The sequence below is a fragment of the Pseudonaja textilis genome, chromosome 2, assembly GCF_049901715.1.
Source record: "Pseudonaja textilis isolate UNSWEBS1 chromosome 2, rPseTex1.2, whole genome shotgun sequence".
Lineage (NCBI taxonomy): Eukaryota > Metazoa > Chordata > Lepidosauria > Squamata > Elapidae > Pseudonaja > Pseudonaja textilis.
The window spans coordinates 22240608-22265712 of record NC_141991.1 but is presented as its reverse complement, the minus strand read 5'-3'; the positions used below and the strand labels follow the sequence as shown (position 1 = coordinate 22265712).

The 25105-nt window shown below is 38.4% G+C and overlaps 1 protein-coding gene across 1 annotated transcript; it reads right to left on the bottom strand.

The window, feature by feature from the left end:
- Positions 1 to 1582: 1582 nt before the first annotated feature.
- CIMIP7 (ciliary microtubule inner protein 7) lies at positions 1583 to 24120 on the bottom strand. The gene is given in 4 exon segments (XM_087923154.1): positions 1583 to 2083; positions 2916 to 2993; positions 18806 to 18947; positions 24032 to 24120. Coding segments are annotated over 4 exon segments (810 nt in total).
- Between the last annotated feature and the right edge of the window lie 985 nt (positions 24121 to 25105).

Here is a 25105-nt window from a genome sequence, read left to right as displayed (position 1 = left end):
CCTGATTTTGGGTCAAAGTTGCTCTTTTTTTAATAAAAAATTCAATATTTACCTACATGGTGTGTTGTGAGTTAATTTTGTGAGTTTGCTTGCTAGCAAATTTTATGTGACAGACTGAGCTAGCCGATGGCAGATAGGAAGATTTCTGAATGTGATTCTGTGAGCAACTCAATCTGCCTGCCTGCTTTGCCTGATTTTGGGTAAAAGTTGCTCTTTTTTAATAAAAAATTCAATATTTATATAAATATTTATAATATTTACATACAAGCCATGCCCAGCCAGTCACATGACCGCCAAGCCACACCCACAAATTAGGCCACATCCACAGAACTGGTTAGTGGTCCCTGGGATTTAAAATTATGAGTTTGGTGGTCCCTGAGGTCCAAAAGGTTGGCGACCCCTGATCTAGATCATCAGAAGCTAAATGTCTTCAAAGAAAAAACAGAAAGTTCAGCTACCTCTTTGAAAAAGCACCTTTGGGACTGAGATGGGGGCATATAATTTAACAAATAAATGAATTAGAAAGCAGGCTACCAAAGTCCATCTTAAGCTTGAAGCCAACCTTGAAACTAATGGCTACTTGTTTTGGTTTTCACTTCTTTAAGGATTTGGACCCCAAACACTCCATTCAAAATACAGCACAATTTTGGCTATACACAATTCATACCCAATAGCATATGAACTTATTACCAGCAATCATTAGACCTTAAATATAATAATCGAACAGATTAGATCATATTGTATCACCTGTTAATAATACCTCATAAATGTGGGTCTTGGGATTGGGTATATTTCTGTCATGGCACAAGCATGGATTACAAGATATTGCTATTAATATCTCCTTAATTTCCAATTTAAAATTATAATGTTAAGGAGAGAAGAATCCAATACCTCAAAATAATGGTGGCGTACAAAAGTGTAATGCATTCCAAAGGTTATGAATACGGGACATTTTCCAACCAAGAGTCGGCTGAGTTAAAATGCAGTTTAAAATGTGTGATTATTATCCATCTATTCAGTTGTCATACGAAAAGTTAAAAGTCACTAATTATAGATCTAGAAGAAAGTCATTTTTGAAGTCACTAATGATAGTTATTAGAAGAAGTTTCTCTTTCCCAAACTTTGATGATCGTTCTTCTTGCCTGCTACTTTTCCTGAATGCTTTCCTTACCCAGTTCCCCTGCCCTAACAACTCTATTTCAATTGCTTATTTAGAAATACAAGATGATGACATTATATGCTACAAATAAACTTCAACAAGCTGAACAAGCTTAATGGAAATATTTTTTTTTTCAAAAAAAAACAGCAACAAAGCACACTTCCTTTGTTAGATAAATTATCCAAGGAAGCGTGCTTGAAAACATAATACATAACACATAAAACTGACAAGACACTTTCTGTTGACTTTCATAGCAAATATTTTACCTTGGCAGAACTTGACCGTGAGCTACAAAATATTCTCCACTGTGGCAAAAACTCTGCAGTCCAGCAAGCTTTTATTCATTTTTCTCTCACTTTTAGCATTTACAAAAGAGCATTTCATTTTCCTCAGTAAAATGAACAGAACCTATTGGATGTGCAATCAACAATTGTGCCAGTACAAACAGTCAGAAACTGTCAGTCGGGGTGGAAGGAGAAACGCAGAACGCTTAGAAACAGATGCTGGAGTGACATCTTCTGCAGCCGTTGTGTTGTCTGTTGCCGTGACCTCGCTGGAGGCAGGAGCTGGAGGATCATTGGAGGCAAGAGTGCAAGGCTCACTGGAGGCAGGAACAGTAGGCTCGGGATCTTTTGGTTTGGGATCCTTGGCCAACTGCTGCTCTTGCAGTATGCTTGGGTTAGGTTGAGGCAAACAGTAGCTGTGGAAGGTATGTTGGTAGGTGGTGCTGGGTGTGCGTTGTACAGGTTGCTTCTGAAAGTACTGTTCGGTTAAGAGCTGGGGAATCTTCCCTTTGGAGTGGAAATCGCACTGATAACTCGAGAGAAGGGGCCTATCACGTTCTAATTCCTCTTTCAAGGGGACCCAGTCAATCAAGGACCGGGTGTTGGGAAGACTCCCTTCTATTTTTCTTCTCCCTAAGCCCTGCCATAAAACAAGGAGAATCTGTTCAGACTTGCGTTGGTGAAACAAGTTGACCAATCAGTTTAATCCAAAAATAAAAAAAAGAAAGGATACCAGTTACCAAAGATGAAGATGGGTCAAGTTGTGGAGACCATGGAAAAGTGCCTCTACAACAGGGATGGGCGACTACAGACTTCATAAGAGTTCATATAGTGACCAAAGTTACAAAGGCACCGAAAAAAGTGGCTTCACACTTACAACAGCTGCAGCATGCTCATGGTCACGTGATCAGAATGGCAACTGTCTTGGTGTCCCCGGGGGGGGGGGGTGTCACGTGATCACCTTTTGCGTCCTTCTCCCAATGTCTGTGGAGATTCTCCATCATCCAGGTCATGGTTGTCCCAAAGGCGCTTTTTCAGGAGGCAAATGGACTTTCTGGTTTTCCATTGAAGATGTTTCACTTCCCATCCGAGAAGCTTCTTTAGCTCTCAGAGCATCTCATCCTTGTGAGATGAAGAAGTTTCTTGGATGAGAAGCGAAACATCTTCTAAGAAAAACCAGAAAGTCTTGTGAAAAAGCACTTTTGGGGCGACCTGTCAAGCAAAGTCAAGGAAGAAGCCAGATTCACTTAACAACTGTGGCAAGAAAAGATGTAAAATGGGCAAAAACTGCTGCTTTTACAAGGACATCCAACTGGTGATAGCAGTTCCTGAGAGAATCCAAGAAGCTGCTGAAGAAAGGTTAGTGATGCAAGGATTTTTCAAGAAATAACCAAGCACTAAATTTACTACTTTCTGTTTGCTACATAAGAAACATGAGATTTCCCCTTCACCCTCCTTGTAAATATACTCACCTGCTCAAAACAGGTAGCTGATCCTGAGAAGGCATGTCGGTTGTCATGCTTGGAGAATATGTGCTTTGAAGGGGTTTCCTTAAAAAAAAAGAAGAGACATGATATTAGTCCCCTGCCAAATACACAGCCGACAATATTTGGTCGGAGATAGAATTCCACTGCAACCTGCAAAAATTAGACATTCAGGTTAGCAACCAAGATGTTGCCATCTTGGGCTGTGTGAGATACAAGTAGCCTTCTATGTTTCATGTCTCTGTTCGCTTCTCCATTTGTATAATACAGGTGGCCTTCAATGTGAACAGTTTCTTTAGTGACCATTCAAAATTACAATGGCACTGAAAAAGGTGACATACAACTCTTTTTCACAATTACACCTTTGCAACACTCCCATGATCATGTGATCAAAATCCAGACACTTGGCAACTGACTCCTTGTAAGGCATCCAGAAAGTATCCATGACATCAATCACTCCGAGATATTTTCTCTCCAATTGATTTATTTAGAAATAGATCTGGCATGTCAAAGGCAATTTCCCACAGTGAAATTATTTCCGCGCATTACACAGAATCCACCTTCTCTCCTCCCACTTCTACACTTCATAAATCACGAGAACCAATTAACTGCAACTGGAATTTCTTAATACGACATACAGAATAACCTTGAACTTTTCAGCTCCTCCACCCCCCCTTCCATGAAATATGACAGCTGAATTTTTTTAAAGCTGACAGGCGTCCCCCTTTGAAAACTCCTCCTCCTAAAAGAAAGAAAAAAAAACAGATATAGGGGTTAAAACTTTGTCCTTAACCCCCTCTCTCCCCTCCACGAGGACCCTTCAGTTTGTGGGGGAAATCCTCATGGAATTGGTTAACCAATTGATCAGCATGAACATCCCAACTCTTTACCAACTAGCATCTGAGAGAGAGTATCCTTTCCATAAGACCAAATATTGCAATCGGCCACAGTGTAATCTAGAATCGAGAATTTTTTGAATTTCATAATGTGTTTCCCCCTGTACCATTAACAGTTTAGGGGCAGCAATTGCCAATGGTCTTATCATTAATGTAGTAGCTGGTTTTAGTAAACTACAATGGAATACTAGATGAATTTTCCCCAATAGTTGAGGAAGATGTAATTGGACAGTGACTGGATTGATTATCTTTGAAATTGGGAACGGACCCAAGAATTTTGGACCCAGCTTCTTACTGGGCAGTTTCAACCTAAGATACTTGGTCAACAAATATACTTTGTCCCCTACTTTAAAAGGCGGTTGAAGGGATCTATGTTTATCCACCTGTTTTTTATAATTTTTTGCAGCTTCAGTCAAAGCATTTTTTGTATTTTCCCATCCTTTCTTTAATGGGTTCATTCATTCTCTCAGGGACATGGATGAGGGAGGTTGTCTAGGTAACTCTGGCATTGGGACAAAATCCATTCCAGTGTTGATTTGGAATGGAGTCAATCCCATGCTGCTATGTACTGCATTATTGTAAGCAACCTCTGCAAAAGGTAATAACTCAGCCCAATTTTCTTGTTGATAATTTACATAGCATCTAATGTATTGTTCAATCATGGCGTTAGCCCTCTCCGCTGCTCTGTTACAAGCAGGATGGAAAGCTGAGGATAACCCTTGAGAGAAACCAATGGATTTCAGAAATTCCCTCCAAATTTTTGCGGTAAATTGTACCCCTCTGTCTGATATTATTCTATGAGGTACTCCATGTAGTCTATAGATATGTTTCACGAACAGCTTTGCAAGTTTTTTCGCAGATGGAAGTCCTTTGCAGGCTATAAAATGGGCCTGTTTAGAGAATAAGTCAATTATAGTCCAAATGATCGTATTCCCTTCACTCTTAGGTAATTCAATAATAAAGTCCATTGCGATCTCTTCCCAAAGTTGGGTTAGTTCAGCAACTTGTTGCAGGAGGCCAGGGGTTTTTCCAGTTTCATTGTGGCACAAATTGAGGAACTTTTTACATAGTCCTCAACATCAGGTTTCATTTTTGGCCACCAGAACTGTCTTCTGAGTAAATGTAGGATTTTTAGGAATCCAAAGTGGCCTCCCAGCCGGGAGTCGTGGCTACACTTTAGTACCAGTAGTCTTAGGGTTGTGGGTACATAAAGCTTAGTCCCTTTCCAAGCAATGCAAAGGAGATAAAGTGAGGGAGTTCAATAACCAGTCATTTCAGTGTGCAAAGATGTCTGACTGCCTGGGCAGCGTTTATTGCATTTTATAGGGTTTTTACAAGTAGACAAAGGCAACATAGATACAGCATTTGGATTGGTGAATCCTCTCAACCAATCCTTAAGAATAGTGCTGATGTTAGTAGATGAGATCATTGTACAAGTCCGGGACTTACCAGCCTGAGTCAGGGAGTGAGATCATACAAAGAGGCCCATGTGTATTAGGCACAGCAGTATGCTGCATGCGCCCTCTACAGGATCTCTATTGCTACTACAATAAAGGTGGGTGCTTATCTTGAGGAACTGTTTGGGACGCATTACAGGCTAGGAATGAATGTAATTCCCAGCGTTGAAATAAAACAAGAGTTGTTTTAACTAAGCGTGTGCTTAATTACGGTCTCGGAAGCCTTGGTCAGAACACCTGGGGTCATGTGATTGCCTTTTGCAACCTTCTGACACCAAGCAAAGTCAATGGGGGAAGCCAGATTCACTTAACAACCGAGTTACTGATTTATCAACTGCAGTGATTCAGTTAACAACTGTGGGAAGAAAGGTGGTAAAATGGGTCAAAACTCACGTAACAAATTTCTCACTTAGCAACATCAATTTTGGGCTCAATTATGGTCATAAGTTGAGGGCTACATATACTGTGCAAGATTAAAACTTTCCTCAGAGCATAGTTCCTTTTGGAAAAACTACTAGATATTTACAATACTTTTATTCTATTTATTTTATAAGTGCTTAAGAGAAGCAGAAAACAAAAATGAGTTGACAAGTGCCACGTGTGTTATTCCCTAAGCAACTGCAACACATTGGAATGCTTTAAACCAACACCTTGCCTATTATACATGATACATATCTGTTGGTAACAAGGTCACGCAAACAAACTGAAATGAAATTCTGCTTAACAAGACAGCTCATAGACACCATCAATGATTAATATTTGACCAATTCCTACACTTACATCAGACTGCAGGCACGACAGGCTAATAAAATTGAACTGATGGACACACTTTTGATTATCTGTCTGTAAATCCATAGTGGTTTATTTTTTCTCTCCAAGTCCATTAACGTTTATGCTCCAAAATGTAAAAAAAAAGATGACATTGTTTCCTTTTGGAGTATTTAAATAATTTAAGGAGAAGCTTTCAAGAATCAAATCAAATCATTTTTGTTCTGTCTGCAACCTTCCCTTTTTAAGAAGTTTGTTGAGAAGGCTGTTGGGCTACAATTTGAGAAAGCTCTGCAGGAAACAGATTATTTGAGCACTTTCAGTTGTACTTCACCCAATTAATAGTGCAGGTAGTCCTTGACTTATGACCACAATGGAGCCCACCATTTTTGTTGCTAAGCAAGACAGTTCTTAAATGAATTTTGCCCCATTTTACAACTTTTCTTGTCACAGTTCTTAAATGAATCACTGCAATTATTAAGTTAGTAACAGAGTTGTTAAGTGAACCTATCATCCATCCATCTATCATCTGTCTATCACCTACCTCTATTTATCTATCAGCCTATCATCTATCACTAACAATCTCATCTATCTATCTCTATCTATCTCTATCAGCCTATCTATCTATCATCTATCTCTATCTATCTCTATCATCTATCAGTAACAATCTCTCTCTCATCTATCTATCTATCTATCTATCTATCTATCTATCTATCTATCTATCATCTCTAATTCACATATTCCTTCTCTCCCCTGAGTGTTGTGTAATGTGATGCTGGCTTCTTATAGTAATATTAATTGATTGGCTATATAAATTAAATATATAAACAAACATACTGGTGCACAAGATGTACAGTAGCTATGCAAAGGCCCTCTTGGTCCCAGCTGCCACCTGTTCTCCAAGCAGTAGCGTGGAGTCCAGGAGGACCCACAGGTTGCACAAAACACTGGAAATATCCCTGATCTGTGGGGCCAAACAGCCACAGCTACTCAATTGTGTCAGGATTGAGCACAACCCATTCTTTCCCATCCAGACCTAAATAGCCTCCAGATACTACATCAGCAACTTGATAGCTTCATTTGTGCAGCCTGGATAGAGAGGTAAAGCTGGTATCATCAGCATAACTGATGCTATCAAATCCTGAACTGGTGGAGACCCCACCCTGCTGTTTGTGTAGATAAACAGGAAAGGGGAAAATATCAGACTTTGATATCCCAGTATCTTTGAAAGATGATTGGCTCATCTAAAATTAGTTAAATCCAATTTGACACAAACATTTCCAAGTGCTTGGTTTGAAGACAGATACTGTATGGATACAAATTTTGGTTTCTTTCCTGACAATCATTACCACACAATGAAATGTTGCAGTATTTTCTATTGAGTGACAGGCAGTATAAACGATACAAACCAGATTATGGAGATTTAGATTTAGATCTAAAATCATTAGCAAGGTTGCTAGTTTTCAAACAACTATTAAATATCTTCCAGATTGGATTTGCACATTATGCTGCAAAATATTACAATATTTTAAACCATGGTTTGCTGACTATTTCACAGTTGCCTAGGTTCACACATAACACTAATTCAAACTACATTATAGCTTAAGAGGATGTGTGAGTCAAAAATTGTGAATCTATACTCTTCTGTAACCTCTGACAGGAGGGAAGTTCAGAAGTAATGTTAGAAAGTATTACTTCACAGAAAGAGTAGTGGAAGTTTGAAACTAACTTCTAGTGAAGGCAGTGGGTCAGTCATCAGTAACTGAGTTTAAATATGCTTGGGATAAATACATGTCTTATCATCTGACAAAAAATAAAAATAAATAAAATATAAAAATAATAAACAAATTAATTAACTAAAGAGAAAAACAAACAAACTCAATGGGCCACTAGATCTTTTTCAGCTCTCAATTTTCTATGTTTCTATCTTGGAGGGAGGGTAGGTAAATATATATGAAATAAAAGAAGCATTACAGTCTTGTGCCCTGAAATTGCTAATATTGTGACAAGACTGTAGAGTTACTTGTGGCATGCTTTTTGTTTCAAATTTTGTTTTAAAATATTTTTTTTAAAAATGAGGAATATATTGTGAATCATAATTCTGCAAAGGAACCAAATGTGCAGGTCTTTTCCCATGATTTCCTAGCACGTATCAAGAAAGGAATGTGGTTTAATTCATTATGATATGGATAAGTTATATTATAAATTGACTTATAAATCCAAATTCTCTTAAAAGTGTCAAGTGAACTTATTTCATTCTAATTATGCACATAAATCTCATCATGACATACAAAAAGCCTTTACTAATGGCTTTCCATTTCCCCCTTTTTAACATTAGTAATTTACTTGCAATGTTTGAGATAGCCTTAAAATAAAATTAATATAAAGAGGGAGAAATGAGAAAGTAAAAAAATAAATCTATCCTCAGTTAACATTGCCAGTGCATCCTGCTAATGCAGGGGTCCGCAACCTCTGGTCCATGGAGCAGTATTGGGCTGTGGCATGCTAGAAACTGGACAAATAAGCGAAGCCCCATCCGTGAGATGCAGGCAGCATGCGAAAAATGCCCACTCCAGTCCACAGAAAAATCTCTCTCCATGGAACTGGCTCCTGGTGCCCAAATTGGTCCCTGGTGCCCAAGTGGTCCTTGGGGCCACTGTTCTAATGAATACTAGTTAGTCCTTGCTTAGTGACCAATTCAAAGTTATGATGGACTCCCTCCCCCGAAGCTGCTTACAATCTGGTTCTGGAGTTCCCACCCTCACATGACCATACCTCAGACACTTGGCAACTGGTTCACCTTTATGATCTGTTATATAGCCATCAACCACATGACTGCAATATTTACAATTTTTTTTGAAAGTTTCTATCCTTTCCACCTGGTTCCCAGCAAAAAGCGCCATAGGAATAATAGATTCACTAAATAATCACCATTTGTTTATTAATGGGCACTGCAAAAAAAAAGTCATAAACTTGGGTCGTTATGATGGAAATTCTATTATGGTCATAAATTGAAAACTACCTGTATTCTGCCAAGTACTAAGCTGAGACTCTTTCCTCTTCCGGTAATTGATCAGAGTTAATCAGCCCCTGGATAATAAACCCTGGTGTTCATGGTTAGCTGTCACTTTCATGGGATGCTCTGTTAGCAGATGAATTTAATCAACCCGCTCCAGGAATGACTATTCAATGGCAGCATTTTTTAATGCCAGTGATTGATGCTGGAAAGCACTTGCCTACTGACAACTAAAAGTCAGATTTATATTCTACTGGAGTTGCTTTTTTTCTGTTACAAGGTGTGCTCCCACATTAGGCAAAGGCTGCTGTCTGCAAACTTCAGTTTCTTCAGCACATCCGTCAGAGCTGAGGAGGCAGTATATTCAACAAGGTGGAACATAAGTCATAGCTTCTCTGTTGGTTTCAATTATGTAAATGGTTGGATAGGGAGGTTTAGTTGTTAAAAGTGTCTGGGTAATGTCTTAAATTCTTCATGAATACTGTACACAAAATGATATTGCACACTAAAACTACTACTGTACTAAAATGAATAAAGAATGAAAGAAAAAGAGGGGGAAAAAAAGAAAGAATAACAAGAAATAGCTTCTGATTTCCCTTGCAGCAAATATAAGTGTAGAATACAGAATTGGAAGGAACCTTGGAGGTCTTCTAGTCCAGTGGTTGCCAACCAGTGGGCCGGGGACCACTGGTGGTCCGCGAGAAAATTTGGGTAGTCTGCAGAGAAATATCACCCCAAAGCACTCCCCAAAGCAATTAATCCAGGCTATGTGGGAGCACAAGGCTGCGCCGCCCACATGGACTGCAGAAACTCAAAGCTTGTATCGCTTGCATTGTGAACAACATGAGGTAATGAGGGGAGGGAGAAAGGGTTGTGGGGGAAACTTGCTGCATGCGCCTCACTTGGCCACTGGGCTGCTTCTTTCCTCTTCTTTCTTCATATGCTTTTGGCTGCATGCAAGGAAAGCAGCAGAAGTCTTTCTTTCTCTCCCCCAAATTCCGCCAGAAATGAGTCTTTGGGACCCTGCAAGGCATCCTGCTCCAAGAGACTGCGCCAGCACAACAAGTCTCACAAAGACTCAATTCTGGCAAGTTTGGGGGAGAGAAAGAAAGACTTCTGCTGCTTCTGCTGATTTCTTTTCATGAAGCCAAAAGTGTCTCTCTCTCTCTCCCTGAGAATGGATCTGGAGATGATATCCTGTGATCTCAAATAAAGAATCATCGATCGGTAGGAAAACGGGGTGGGGAATTTTCCTGCAGTTTTTTGGGGGGAATTTCCCAGGGTCTCTGCTCCATGGGATTTAAAATTATGAGTTTGGTGGTCCCTGAGGTCCAAAAGGTTGGTGACCCCTGTTCTAGTCCAACCCTCTGTAGGAGGCCCTATAGAATTTAGGACAAATGGCTGTCCAGTCTCTTCTTGAAAGCCTCCAGTGATGAAGCACCCACAACTACTAAAGGTAGGCTGTGTTCCACTGGTTAGATTGTCCTCACCATTAAGAAATTTTTCCTTAGTTCTAGATTGCTTCTATCCTTGATTACTTTTATCCATTGCTTCTTTTTCTGCATTCAGGTACTTTGGAAAATTGCATGACTCCCTCTTTGTGGCAGCCTTTCCAATATCAGAATACTGCTGTCATGTCACCCCAGTCCTTCTTTTTGCTAGATTTGACATACTGAATTCCTGCAACTGTTCTTCATGTTTTAGCCTCCAGTTCCCTAAGCGTCTGTGGCTCTTCTCTCCATGCTTTCCATGGTCTCAACATCTTTTTTATATTGTGGTGACCAACCATTAAAGTTATCTCTTACGATGATTACAAAAACTAATTCATTTATATTATCCAGGGTTGTTTTTTCTTATCATAAATCATAAATGTATTTTGTTCTGTTTTATGCAAAAAAATCAGTAAAGGGTGTCCAGTCAGCCATAAATATAGACACTGTTTTTTTCTCTAATGGAAGAAGTTCATTTAGCCACCTGTGCATATTCCATCATATTCAGCAACCATTCCTCCATAGTGGGTACTGTCTATTTTTGAGCAAAACTGGGTTTTTTTTATTATGTCATGTATAGACATAATTCCAATTAAATATGATTTGTGGAATGAGCCATAGAAAGCCCAGGTGTGCAACTTTTGGATGATTGCAGGATATTTACAATTTACAATTTTTGGAAAGCTCAAAAAATACTAAGCCAACTTTAGAGATTATATTACAATTGGAAAAAAAATAAAATACTTTAAATGCAAAGCTACATGAAGCCCCAAAGCCTTCAAGATCTTCACTCCTTCCATCAGTCAACATTTACCCCTGGCTGGGTTCACACCTGACACAGTAACAAAAGCCAAGTAAGCTTTTAATGATTCAGGGTAAGAATTAGCAACATAATACTTTTAAAAGGCACTGACAATACTGTTAACTTTCCTCCACCAAAACCTCTCAAGAAATATCAGCCATTAAAATGTTTTAAAATGAATTTTAGTGCCTTTATAATTATGCAAGTTCCTGGGGACTGTTTGCCATCTGAAAAGGAGACCAACCTTGACTTAGCAGAAAAGGGGGTGGTAGGGCCATTGGAAATGTTTTTCTTTGCAAGTTTAGACTAAATTCCTCTCTTGTATGGTTTTATCTGCGTTTTGTGTTATCAATCTCACTATGGTTCCAGCAATTCATACAATCCTTCATGTGTGATAGGGGATCTATTTGCAACCAATATGAATCATTCTATATACCAGAGGAAGGACAGTCTCTTTTATTGCTCAGGCCTTCTTTCCAAATGTAAATTTCCCTGGTTTTTTTGTAATTAGACACACATTATTATAGCAATAGGTTTGATACATAGAGTCTTGCTTTCTTTTGAAAAAAAAAAAGTATTTGCAAAATTGGTAAACACTCAAAATCAATACAGGGAAAATCTACAAAGCTTCTAAGTTTTATAGTATTGCAAAATAAAGGCCTTCCTCTCTGTTCTCTTAAGTGAGAATTCTGGTACTGCTGGCAGTATCAGATTTGAATGACGTAAACTTCTAGATATTTTAGATGTTATGGACTTCAAAATCCAGAGAGTCATAGAATATTTTCTTAAAGAGTTTTGAAATAAGAATGCTCTGTATGTTAATAAGTACTTTACAGTATTAAACAGCATTAATGTCTAACAGGATTTGCTACCAAGTAATGTAATGCTTTAGGGATTACAACTTAACAGTACACCTGTTCTTAAACTGTCAAGTTATTTTTGTACAGGATGTGATTTTTAGAAAAGTTCCTGTCAAAGCAAGAATTGTGGATTTGGTTGTTTGGTTTGAGTTGGTTTGCTTGCAGAGATGCTTCATTTCCCAACTAGGGAACATCATCATGGCTAAGGACTGCGGCCCTGTTTATATATATTCCCAGTTTATATACAGAAGACATAAGGCAGACAATCATACTGAAGACCAGAAGAACACAGAATTAGAACCAATTCAAAAGAGAGGACAGAGCAGCCCTCAAAAACCTAAAGAGAGACAAAACAATCACTATTTTACCAGGAAATAAAGAACCACAGTTATCATAGAACACAATGCATTAAAAAAAAAGCCAAATTACTGGAGGACAAAAAAAAACCCTACATCCCAGTAAACACCAACCTGATAAAAAAACTAGATCAGAACCTTCAATTCCACAACTAACGAAGGTCAAATCACAAAAGAAGAACAACAGCAGATGAAAAGCAGTGATCCCAACCTCCTGTGTGTCTATGGACATCCAAAATACACAAGCCCATCATATCTTTCTCCAACTGTATCCCTATCAGGGATCCCATTATACAACATACAGAAGGACATGTAAAAAAGCTTGGGCCTCTCACAGAGGGGAGTTAATATTCTATCAATTCCTCGCTACAGTGCCTGCAGAAAATCTAAAAATAGAAGGTGAAATTATTGTTTTATTTGATATGACTGCACTTCTTACATCCATAGATGCAGAATTAGTAAAAGAATCAGGGGCAGCAGTATTACACAATATCCAGCATAGCCAAATACAGTAAGATCGAAATACCCACAGTCATGGACCTCATCAACCTCTGTTTCATCACCAACTTTCAGTTTGATGGACAAATATACCAACAAATCAGAGGAACACCAGAGAATCATCATTCTTGGGACTCATAGCAGAGACCATGAGGCAGCATCGAGAAACTATAGTACTCCCACACATACAATTTAAATTATGGATTTGGTATGTAGATAACACCTTTGTCATAATAAAAAAGGAACAAGTAGAGAAGACACATGAAACTATTAACAACATCCACAGCACACTATATTTTTAGTTAATCTATATGCTGCCCATCTCACTAGTGGGAGAATATTATTCAGCTAAGTATAAATGCACTGAAGAAATCTAGAACACCAGAAGAAGGAAACAGTCCACCTATATGACATCTTCCAACAAAATTGATACCCACATTTTTTATAAAAATTAGTACCTGACCCCTGAACCCATTGTAACGCAACCAACACAGACAATGAAAAGGACAACAGTGCCATACATCAAAGACAGAAACAGCCAATAAATGATTACAACATCACCACAGCACACAAATCAACTAAAGCCCTCCAAAGCATCTTAAGTAAACCAAAAGACCCAGTAGCCCAAGAAGCAAAACCAGGAGTCAACTGCAGCATATAATGTAAAAGACTACAATGCCCACTATGTAAGACAGACAAGCAGAAAACTAGAGAGTGCATTTGTGAACATCAACTAATAGAAGATGTGATGAAAATCTTAACCTCACAACACATGGACAGACTGAACCATAGTTGCAACTGGGCAACTATGAACATCTCAGACCAAGCTAAATCCAAAAGAATTCCTGGAAGCTTGGCATTCAGACAAATCAGCTTTCATCAGATACATAGAGATAAATCACATTTACACACTCAAAAGAGACAATGTAAAAGTTAGGAAGGAAACAAAAACACACCAGAATACTGCCTCTCCAGCAACCTATGCTCAGATAAGCAGGGATTAACACACACAAACAATCAAACAGAAAACAATAACAGACCATCTAGGAATTACCAAGTAGAAAACCCTTCCTATCAACACTGGTAGGGTAAGCTATTGTTTATGAATACAAAGCAAATCCCACACTCACTAATACTGATGATGTTACCTAGTCAGATAATGAAATGTCTGCAAGTAAACAGACAACCTCAGCACCAAGGGCTCCACAGTTCAATCCTGAACTACAAATATTCTCTTCTGTTAAAAGCAGGAATTTTCAGCAGGTGCAAATTGTCATGCTGACTTGCTGTAGGAATAGGAACAGAATCATCTACTTTAAACGAAGACAAATGCCAAGTGTCTGGAATCCCTATCTGTAGCATTTGACCTCAGCTCCAGAATTACATTAGAACCCCACTGGTACCTATCAGGCTTTAACATTTTTTCTTTGTATGAAATAAATAAGAGCTAACATTTTGATTAGAAAATCAGCAGTGTGAGATCTCTCTAGCAAACTGAAAGGATCAGATATTATCTACCCAAGGCAGATAGAGAATCACATAAGTTAAATCTGCTATCACAATATGATGTTCAATTAAACTTACCGGGTCTGAACCACAAAAATCCAGACAACAACTCGGCTGGTTGCAAAGAGATACAGAAAACATTAACTGTTTGCTGCTACCTAAGTTTATGCTGCCTAGTTGTGGTATACTGATGCTTTATTTCTGATTTCTGCAACAAGATGACAGAAATCCAGGCACGGGGAGAGAGATGCACCCAACAGACTTTACCTGTTGTCAAAATTTCTGTGGTTCTAAAAAGAGAATTAGGAGGCAGCTGCCATTATCTGCTACATGTAGTCCTCGACTTACAACTGTTCATTTAGAGACCGTTCAAAGTTACAACATCACTGGAAAAAGTGACTTACGACTGTTTTCATACTCACAACCTTGCATAATCCCTTGGGTCACGTGATCAAAATTCAGATGCTTGGGAACTGACTCATATTTACGTCGGTTGCAGTGTCCTGGGGTCATGTGATCATCTTTTGCACAAAGATGATCACAAAGATGACAAGCAAAGTCAATGGGGATGCCAGAAATACTTAAGAACCATGTTATTAATTTAACAAGGGCAGTGATTCACTTAACAATGGTGGCAAGAAAGATCTTAAAATGGGCAAAAGTCGCTTTTCCACCGTCTCACTTCGCAACAGACATTTTTGGCTCTATTGTGGTTGTAAGTGAAGGGCTACCTGTACTGGGGACAAATGCTATCATTGCCCAAATATGGTGGCAAGAATCTAACCTACAATATCCAAGGTAAGGCTATAGCCCAGTCAATTAAATACAGGTTAACTGCTACCTCAAATCCCAGCGGGTAGAATTCATATAAGCAATAAGATATTTCTTTTTATCAGGTCTTTCCTGAAGTTGAAATGAAGTTGCCTGCAATTGATTCAATATCTTTCTCATAAGCAGATAGCAGCAAGAAGGAGAATTCCCATCGATCTTAACTTAATGCCTTTAGAATTTGACTTTTATAAAGAGAATATTTGATAGAGGAATATTTGGCATTTGACAGAGGAAAAAAATAGCACTGATGATGTTACCTAGTTTGGGTAATGAAAGATCTTCAAGAGAATTTATTTACATAATACATTTAAGGATATACAGTATTTAAACTCTTCTTTTCAGTACAGAATCCCTTCAACCAGCAACAATAGGAAAATAATTTTTAAAATGTTACTTTCTAATAAACTTTTTCTCATCAGAAACTTGCTTTAAATTTTAACATATGCTGCAGTATAATTCTTTCCGTTTATAGCAGATCTGGGCATTTTACATCCCCTGGGCCACATCTGGTCCTTTGGCTGTCCCTGTCCAGCCCACTTAGATTGCTTTTATTTTGAAGGTGACTGTTTTTTGTTTCACTTTACATATGTGCATGTGTGCATGCGTGCATATCTTCACAGCCCTATTGGTTCAGCCTTCCACAATAATTCCAGTTTCTGATGTGGCCCCTTGGGAAAATTAACTGCTGACCCCTGGTTTATAGATTAGATTTTGACAAGTAATGAATTAAGTCTTATCCTGGAATATACAAATATAATTCCTCTCCCCCACCTCCCTTGCACTCAGGTAATGCATTCCAAAGTTGCCTTGCAGCAAAATGGGCAACAAATAAGTTTAATAAACAAATAATATAAAGAAATAAATAATAAAAAATTAAGTGCTTTCTTGCCAAACTTTGCATCCTTTCTGGATTTCTAAGGAGTGGGGGTGGGGAAATAACACTTTACAAGTGATGACAACATTGTGCAAATGATATAGCTTATGTACTGCATCATTTGTATCATAAAACAACTGATGCAAATAATTTGTTTCAGTTGCATGATGATCTTGTGATGTATGTAATGTCGTTGTGATTTCCACCAGATGCCTCTGCTATGGCAATCATAGTGCTGGCAGGGATCCAATTCTTTTAGTCAGTTATGCTGTCATTTATGAGGGAAGAATAGAATTAGAATCACAATAGAACTTTATAAAATATATATATTCCAAATATTTTACAAGTTCCAGCATTGATTGCAAAGGGCTTAGATTGGTAAGGGCATAGAACCTCCTGTTTTTTTCCAAACCATAGATAGCCTACATTTATATTTTTGAATGTCTTTTTACAGTCTTCAGCATCATGGAAAATTGTGTTGCTGAAATTGCAAGTCAAATTGCCAAATAGTAGAGGTGCAGTTTTCTCAGTTTATACACACACATTGTTTGGTAGGTAGGTAGGTAGGTGGATGGATGGATGGATAGAAATGAGAGAGAGAGGGATGGAGGGACAGAATAGATAGAAAGATAGATAAACCTAATACAAAAAGTACGAGATATATATATAAAGCATATATATTTCCTTGAAATTCTTGCAGACTGTAAAAATCACCTGGTTCATCCTCATGTCTTGCTAACCATGGCATAAGGATCTGTTACTAACTCTTGTTATAGAAGGACATAGTCTGATGACATCATCTTTATCTTATTCCCAGCTTCCCTCAAATGCGGTTTAAATCCAACCGTTTGTTGTTTTAAAGCAGCCTTTCTTCCTTCCCCTGACACCCTGGCATTGTCAGGGGCTGGTATTTGTCCATCTCCTACCTGCTATTTGTGGTGCTATAGGTATGTGGGCCACAGTGGCACAGTGGTTAGAGTGCGGTACTGCAGGCTACTTCCGATTGCCTGACTGCCAGCTGCCTGGAATTTGGCAGTTCAAATCTTCCCAGGCTCATGAGGCCTGCAGACTAAAACATGAAGTATGTTTGCAGGATTTGGGTTTGGCTAGTCTAGAGAAAAGAAGGACTAGGGCAGACATGATAGCAGTATTCCAGTGTTTGAGAGGCTGCCACAAAGAGGAGCGGGGGGTCAGTTTATTTTCCAAAGCAACAGAGGTCAGAGGGCAGGACAAGAAGCAATGGATGGAAACTAATCAAGGAGGGAAGCAATCTGGAACTGAGGAAAACCGTCCTAACAGTGAGAACAATTAATCCATGGAATAGTTTGCCATCAGAAGTTGTGGATGCTTCATCACTGGAGGTTTTTAAGAAGAGTCTGGACAGCCATTTGTCTGAAATGGTATAGGGTCTCCTGCTTGAGCACGGGGTTGGACTAGAAGACCTCCAAGGTCCCTTCCAGCTCTATTCTGATTCTGATTCTCTTTGAACTCCTCTGCCACACCTGGGACCTATCAATTGGGCTATCTTTCAACCTATGTTTTCCGCTCTTCCTGAAAAGCACTAAACCTATATCTAACAAGGGGTGGGCGGGATAACCAGCTGCATGCTATGTGGCAACCTGTCAGTTAGGCTACTTTTAGATATAGTTTACCACTATTCATGATCACACCCATATTTGAATAAACAACTCCAGCATATTCTATCAGGACATTTACCATTTTCTTTAGGCTTTGAACTTTAGCTAAGAGCAAACAAGGGTTGGAAAGGGAAAGAAAAAAATAACCAGGAGAGAAAAACAGTTTGTGCAGTACCACATTTAAAAAGTAGATTTTTTACAGCAGGAGTTGGAGACGGGTGTCAGATTTTAATAACTGCTCTAATCAAGTAAAGTTCTGAAGCCCAGAACTCTAGGATTTTCTATCTGCTCAGAGTTTACAGAGGGGCAAACTACCAGTGTATGCATGTTTTGTCTCTGAGCAAAACCAAGCTGTTACTAGAGATCAGAAAATCCTTTATTCTATTACAGGGAGTCCTCAACTTATGGCCACAATTGAGCCCAAATTTATGTTGTTAAGTGAAAAAATTTTTTCAGTGAGCTTTGTTCCATTTTACGGCTTTTCTTGCCACTTGTCTTAAGTGAATCACTGAAGTTGTTAAATGAATAGCATGGCCGTTAAGTGAATCTGGCTTCCCCATTACCTTGGCTTGTCAGAAGGTTGCAAAAGTGGATCACATGACCCCGGGAGACGGCAACCATCACAAATACGAACCAGTTGTCAGGGCATCTGAATGTAAATCACGTGATCATGGGGATGCTGCCATGGTCACAAGTGTGAAAAATGGTAGTGCCGTGGTCACTTCGAACGGTCACTAAATGAACTGTTGTAAGTCGAGGGCTACCTGTACCTGTTAAATGACAGAAAGGCAGGCTGGCAAGGGTGAAGCCTTTTGTGCCACTTTCCCTCACCTTCTCTGGCAGCTCTATGAGAGAGAGCAACAAGACAGAGACCGCCACTCACTCACCTTCATCCTCTTCAAAAAGATGTCAGGAGGCTGTGGACGGGCTGCTTTACGATACTCCTGGTTGAAGTCACTCCTGCATCTGCTTCTGTGGTTGCCATAGAAACCACTGGCGTGCTAAAGAAAGATAAGCAAGAGGGAGTCCCTAATTAGTAACTGGGCAATAGGATCGCACGGATGCTCCAAACTTTCTGGTTAGCTTGATACTATAAGGCCAGGGATAGTCATGTTTTTGTCTTTGACAATGAGAGAAAGAATTTAAAAGGATTTGTTATGACTCTTACGTTTGGTCAAAAGAGTTGCTCTTCAGAGAGGGACAAAGAATCAGGTGAAGAAATGTTACAGCTAGTCCTCAACTTACGACTGGTGACTTAGTGACTGTTTGATCCATCTGCGGGATACTTACTCAGATTCAAAGTTCCAATGATCTCTCTCACCGCCCCCCCCATGGTCATGTGACTGCATTTCAGGTGCTTGGCAGCCAGGTGCATTTATGGCTGTTTGCAAGCATCCCACGATCCTATTAAGCTACGCTTAATGACCACAGTGTTCAATTAATGACCGTTACAAAAACAGTCGTAAAAGAGGGTCAGTCACATGACTGATACATTTTTGCCACCATCGCGTGGTAATGGGCAGTTATGATATGACGGGCAGGCTTCATTATGATTATAATTCAAGGATTACCTGTATTTGGAGAAATCCAGGCAGCTTCCCAAGTCAACCCATTAAACTATTAAAATTCAACCTGAATGTAATCTTCCTGTTTCAGGATTCTCTCATTAATATTAGCTATTCTCCACTGGTGGCTGCTTGGTTCACAATAATGTCTTGGTTGAAAGGTTTTAACAAAGGTTGGTTACAGCATATGCTATGAAGAGACATGGTGCTGAATCTCTTAATACATTTTAACGCAGCTATTTCATAGTGGAGTTCATTTTTGTAATTTCTTTGCTCAAGGGTCAGCACTTTAATTGGGGTACCAAATCTGAAAGATTTAATACTTAGAATAACAGGCCATGTCCCTGTATTACAATACAGGAACCAAGCTTGGCAGCAGACCCGAATACCTCTATATCTTCCCTTCCTCTGTTATAAAAACTTAGCACCGTGTCCCACAACACTGTGGAATCATGCAACTGCAAGCTTTTGAATGTGGCATGTCCAATCTTCTGTTAGCATTACACTAGATTGGACCAATTGGCTAATCCTTACATAAAAGAACACAGACAAAATGCAATGCCACAAGATTATATATCCAAAAACCAGTTCCTAGGAAAATCCATCACAGACCTCAAGCAGGAAATTACTGAGCAAAGAATTTACAAAAATCAATTTCATAATGGGGCTACTGAGCCAGAACTTTTAATTTTTTAAACCACACTATAAATATTAATTGATCAAAGCAAGATATTACGCCTAACAATTCTTTTGTGAACAGCCATTGTCTAAACACAATATTCAGGGACTGCACTTCTTCCATTTAATTCTCCTACTTTCTCTCCACTCTAAACACGTCTGTACTTCTCTGTCTCAGAATAATACTCTGTGCATCTGATCAAGTGTCTCAGAGGTGCTTTCTCAAAAGGCAACTGGACTGTTTTTTTTCCTTGAGGAGGTGTTTCTTCAGATGTAATTATCTATATTGTGGATAAGTGATATCCATCCACATAGAAGTTTAACTTGCCTCTACAATAATAATAATAATAATAATAATAATAATAATAATAATAACAACAACAACAACAACAACAACTCTAATAACTCTAATAACTGAAGCTCTTAGCAATACCATTCCCTGAACAAAAGCCCGGACAACAATTTACTATCAATCAGAATTAGAAAATAGAAGCTATTTCTGGTTAAAGAGGAGAGCTGAGATCCTTGTAATTATGGATGATAGGCCAAAAAAGGATCTTGGATTATCAGACATGACATTAAATCCCAAAGCAAAGTTTAGATTCTTGCCCTTAGATTTTCCAACTTATTTTTATCGACCTTACTGGATAAAAAAAAATGTTTTTAAAAAGTGAATGCCATGATATGTTGAGTTCTACCCCTCTTTTGTGGGCGAGATTTTAGAATAGTCACATAGCAAAATCTGGTGATTCGGTATTTGTGCTGTTGGAAAAGAATGGAATGGAATGGAAGATGGAGACAAAGATTTAGTTTTCCCTGCACCACTTTCTCTGAGTCTCATTTCTGACATTTGTAGACAGCTCTCAGGGCTACAGCTAATACACAATTCCATATTTCATCTAATATGGCAGTATATATCATAGAAAATGCCACCCAGGGTATATTGTGATTAGAACACGTCCTTCAGCTTTTCTTAATTTATTAGTTTACTGAAGGAAGGATTGAAAGAGAATAATCTGAATGCTTCCTTAAGCTGTACTTCTAAATCAGGCAGAAGAAATATTGTTTATAATAGTTACAGTAGGATATTTTCAGAAAAACAATAGGAAAATTCTCTACAGATGAACAGAATTTGGAAATGAGTTGCTTTCATTGAAGGTTTGCTAGAAAAGACCAAACTATCACAGTACGGGTTTTTTTAAGCATGCTGCTTCACGGCAGAATCTGGGCCCAATGTAAAATATTAAAATATTAAAAATATTTTCTGGAATTCAGAAATAACAACAACAACAACAATAATAATACAGCATCTGTCTATCCCAGATCCCTGGGAAGGACCTGATAGATGGATAAAAATGTCAAATCCAGTCTAAGCATCTGGCTGAATATGCAACGAACCACAATAATAATACGTGGCAAAAGAAAACAAAGATAGTTCTAATTGTTTCAGGTGCCTTGGGTGCAATTCCAAAACATCTGGAGTACCACTTGAACACCGTCAGCCTTGACAAAATCACCATCAGACAATTGTAAAAGGCAGCTTTATTTGAAACAGCTACATCCTGTGATGATACATTAACATCATCAAACAACAACATCTGTTTATACCAGCTCCTTGGAAAGGATTTAATACGTGGATACAAATGCTAAATCCAATCTAAACATCTGACCGATTGCAACTAATTAGTAAACTTACATGCTGCTCAACTCCCAACAACACAATGGAGGAAAAGTTAATACTTATTTGAGCACTATTGTATATTTGAGCCTAGATAGTTTTGCTGGCTGAGGAACTCTAGGAGTTGAAGTCTACAAGTCTTAAAGTTGCCAAGGTTGGAGATCCCTGATTTAAAATGCTATCAAATTCCAAATCTTGGCATTTTACTTTATGGTTCATTTTCTTTCTAGCAACTAGTCACCTTGTCATATAGTTAAAAATGTATAATTGGAACACAAATATAATATAATCTATATACTACCAGAACTCTCGTATCTGTAACCCTTAACTGGACAAATGGTGCATTGTTACGTAACACATTTTCAACCAAGACAGCTCAAATGGACAAAGGTACAGAATACAGTAATGTGACCCAATTTATTACATTTTTGGCAAGTTTCTAGTCTTTTAGTAAGTTTCTGACAATAAAGACCATAGGAATTAATGGCTTCGCTTAATGATCACTGTGTTCACTTAACTACTGCTGTGTTGCTTTAACAAATACTGAATTCACTTAATGGCCATTTTATTCACTTAATGATCACCACAAAAAGTTGTAAATCAGCTCACATGACTTTCAACCATCATGACTGACAATGGAAATTCCAGGCCCCAATGATCTTAAGTCAAGGATTCTCTACTAATACAGAATGAACAATGGACGCACTAAAGTATATTTTTCAACAATGGACCTGGAAGTTAATTTTAAGGGCATTTGTCTTTATAGAGTGTGTACAGTCTATAGAGTGTATTTTAAAGACTGTATTTGAAGACTGTGTTTAAAAGATGTTATGAAAGTTTTATACAAGACTGAGGCTGATCTCAAAGTAGATGTAAAAATAACAGGCTACAAGAATGACATGCAAAAAGATTGAAAAAGATTGAGCATGCAAAAGAAACAAGTTGATGTCTTAATAATTAAAATGGACATACTGTACAAATAACAAATGAAGAGAGTGACCTGGATAATTTTCCTACATTAGATTTCCAAAATAGTCTTGCTGAAACAATGAAGAATTTTGTGAGAAGAAATAAAGAAAAAAATTAAAAGAAATAAAGTTCTAGGACATTATTTGAAGGGACTTGTGACCAAGATTGTTAAAAGTAAGGAATATAAAGTTAGTTTATCTGATCAAGTTTAAAATAGGTATATTTCAATAGATGTATGCAGTTATGTCTGGTAACAATGGTCTTTTGCTGATCAGGACTGAATGATGAAGCTTTAAGGATCTGTTTATAGCTAAGAGTTGGGATACGGGAAGAAGAAATCATTTGTTGTATATTAAAAGGTGATAAGTTACTAAAATTATTTGTAATTACAAAGAATGGGTAAATAATTTCTTTATGTATTTCTTTTCTACAATCTTTTTTCAATATTTTCTATTTTTATGTCTATTTTTTCTGTAGTTTCTGTTTTTATCTTTTTTTTCTTTTTTGGTTTGCATTAGTTCTTATTTTGTAATTATAATTTTTTAAAATAAAATTAATTAAAATGAAACATACCTTCCTTAAGTAGTACCCCAAAAATTAAAAGTTAAGGGCTCAGTTGCTAGAATGGTAAAATAAATATGTAAAATCCATATTTGCCTGTTCTGTAACTCATCTTTCACTTCTTCCTTGGAACACACTACAGTAGAAATCTTCCTGCATGGCACTTAGTTGGTGTGGTATTCAGTTGCTCAAAATCTTAAGAGGGAAAAGAATGGCAGCTCTAATGGAAAATAAAGGCTAAGAAATCAGAATCAAGAAAAATAAATATCTAGTAGCCTTCTAAATGGTCAGATGAGAATTCCTAGCTGTCTGCTCAACTGTTAACAGCCTGGAGAATTGTTATAAAGAATGGAGGGGTGACGTTTGGTGGATGTTTGCAATACAGTAATATACTGTATATTAGTGAAGACAAGTAGACCATGTACAGTTATGGGGGAGGCAGGAGGGCAATTGTCATTTTTATCATTGGCCTAAGTCGGCTCCTGTTTTCTGCCTGAGATGAACATGCTGTGGTTGCCAGGCAACAACAGGGCTTATTCTGTAATCATTTTCTTTTGAGGAAAGCGGAGAGGGGCCCAGCAGTGAGACTGTGGGGAGAGAGGCAGCAACAGAAATAGGAAAAAAAGAGGTGTGAATGCATAGGATCCTAGCTCAAGACTGACCCAGTACAGAGATAATTGTAAGGATTTGGATCAAATTGACCCTCGTCATTTCTGTCCTCTTCTGCGGTGAAACACCAGCCTAAAATCATCCCTTACCGTCCCACAATATAAACAAGGCTACCATTTAATTATCAGGGGAGAGAGAAGTGAAAGTGGGTCACCTAGCTGACCCCATCCCTGCCATTTGGAACTGGGTTGATTTGTTGCAAGACCAAATTAACCTCAACAGCTGAGTCGTGTCATCCCTTAGGCACTTTCATGCCCTGGTTCAGTGACACTAATGTGCGAAGCTTTATTTGTGATACAGCAAGCCAAGATTCAATTCTCAAATGAAGAAACAATAACAAGTATGAAATATTCTCTTTAGCAACTTTTCCCCACTAAGGTTTCTTGAGGGGGGAGCATCGATCGCCATGGGAGGCAGGGCAAAGTTTGTAATTTTAAGGGTTTTTAAAAAATATACCAAATCAATGAATCAAGTCCCTCTGAAGCTTAATACAGTTACTGATCTACCTTCTCTATGAGCACAAAAAGAAAGCCTCATCCATTGGCTGTTGAATTTTGGACCCTGCAATTCTCTTAAGGACTGGAAACTTGAGGCTGGTCAGATCCAGTCACAGCCTTTCTGTGCCTCAGGTTTTTAAGGCAAAGAGTTTCCAGATCAAAGGGGGATATTTGCAGGTGCTTCTTTGCTCTTTGAAAGTAGAAAGCATTGCTGATGGAGCCCTACGTATAGCCACAAACCACACTCATCACAATGGCTGAGCTTACCCATGTCCCTACAATAGGACTTAGCATCCCCTCACAGTTGGAGGGGAGCCTCCTAAAAGCAGCCAGTCCCTTCTGCTTTTACAGCAGTCACCTGAAGCTGGCTGTGACAGGGACTAGAACCCTCCATGTTTATGTAGTTGCTAAGCAACCATTTTGTGAGGAAAGCAGTTAGATTGTTTGAACAAGGCCAAGACATTCAGTGGTGCCTGGGAGTCCTTTCATCTTGGAAGAACCTTATCTCAGAATGTAAACACTTGTTGGTTACTAGTCCTTTGCCACAGGTGTGTGTGTGTCCACACACAG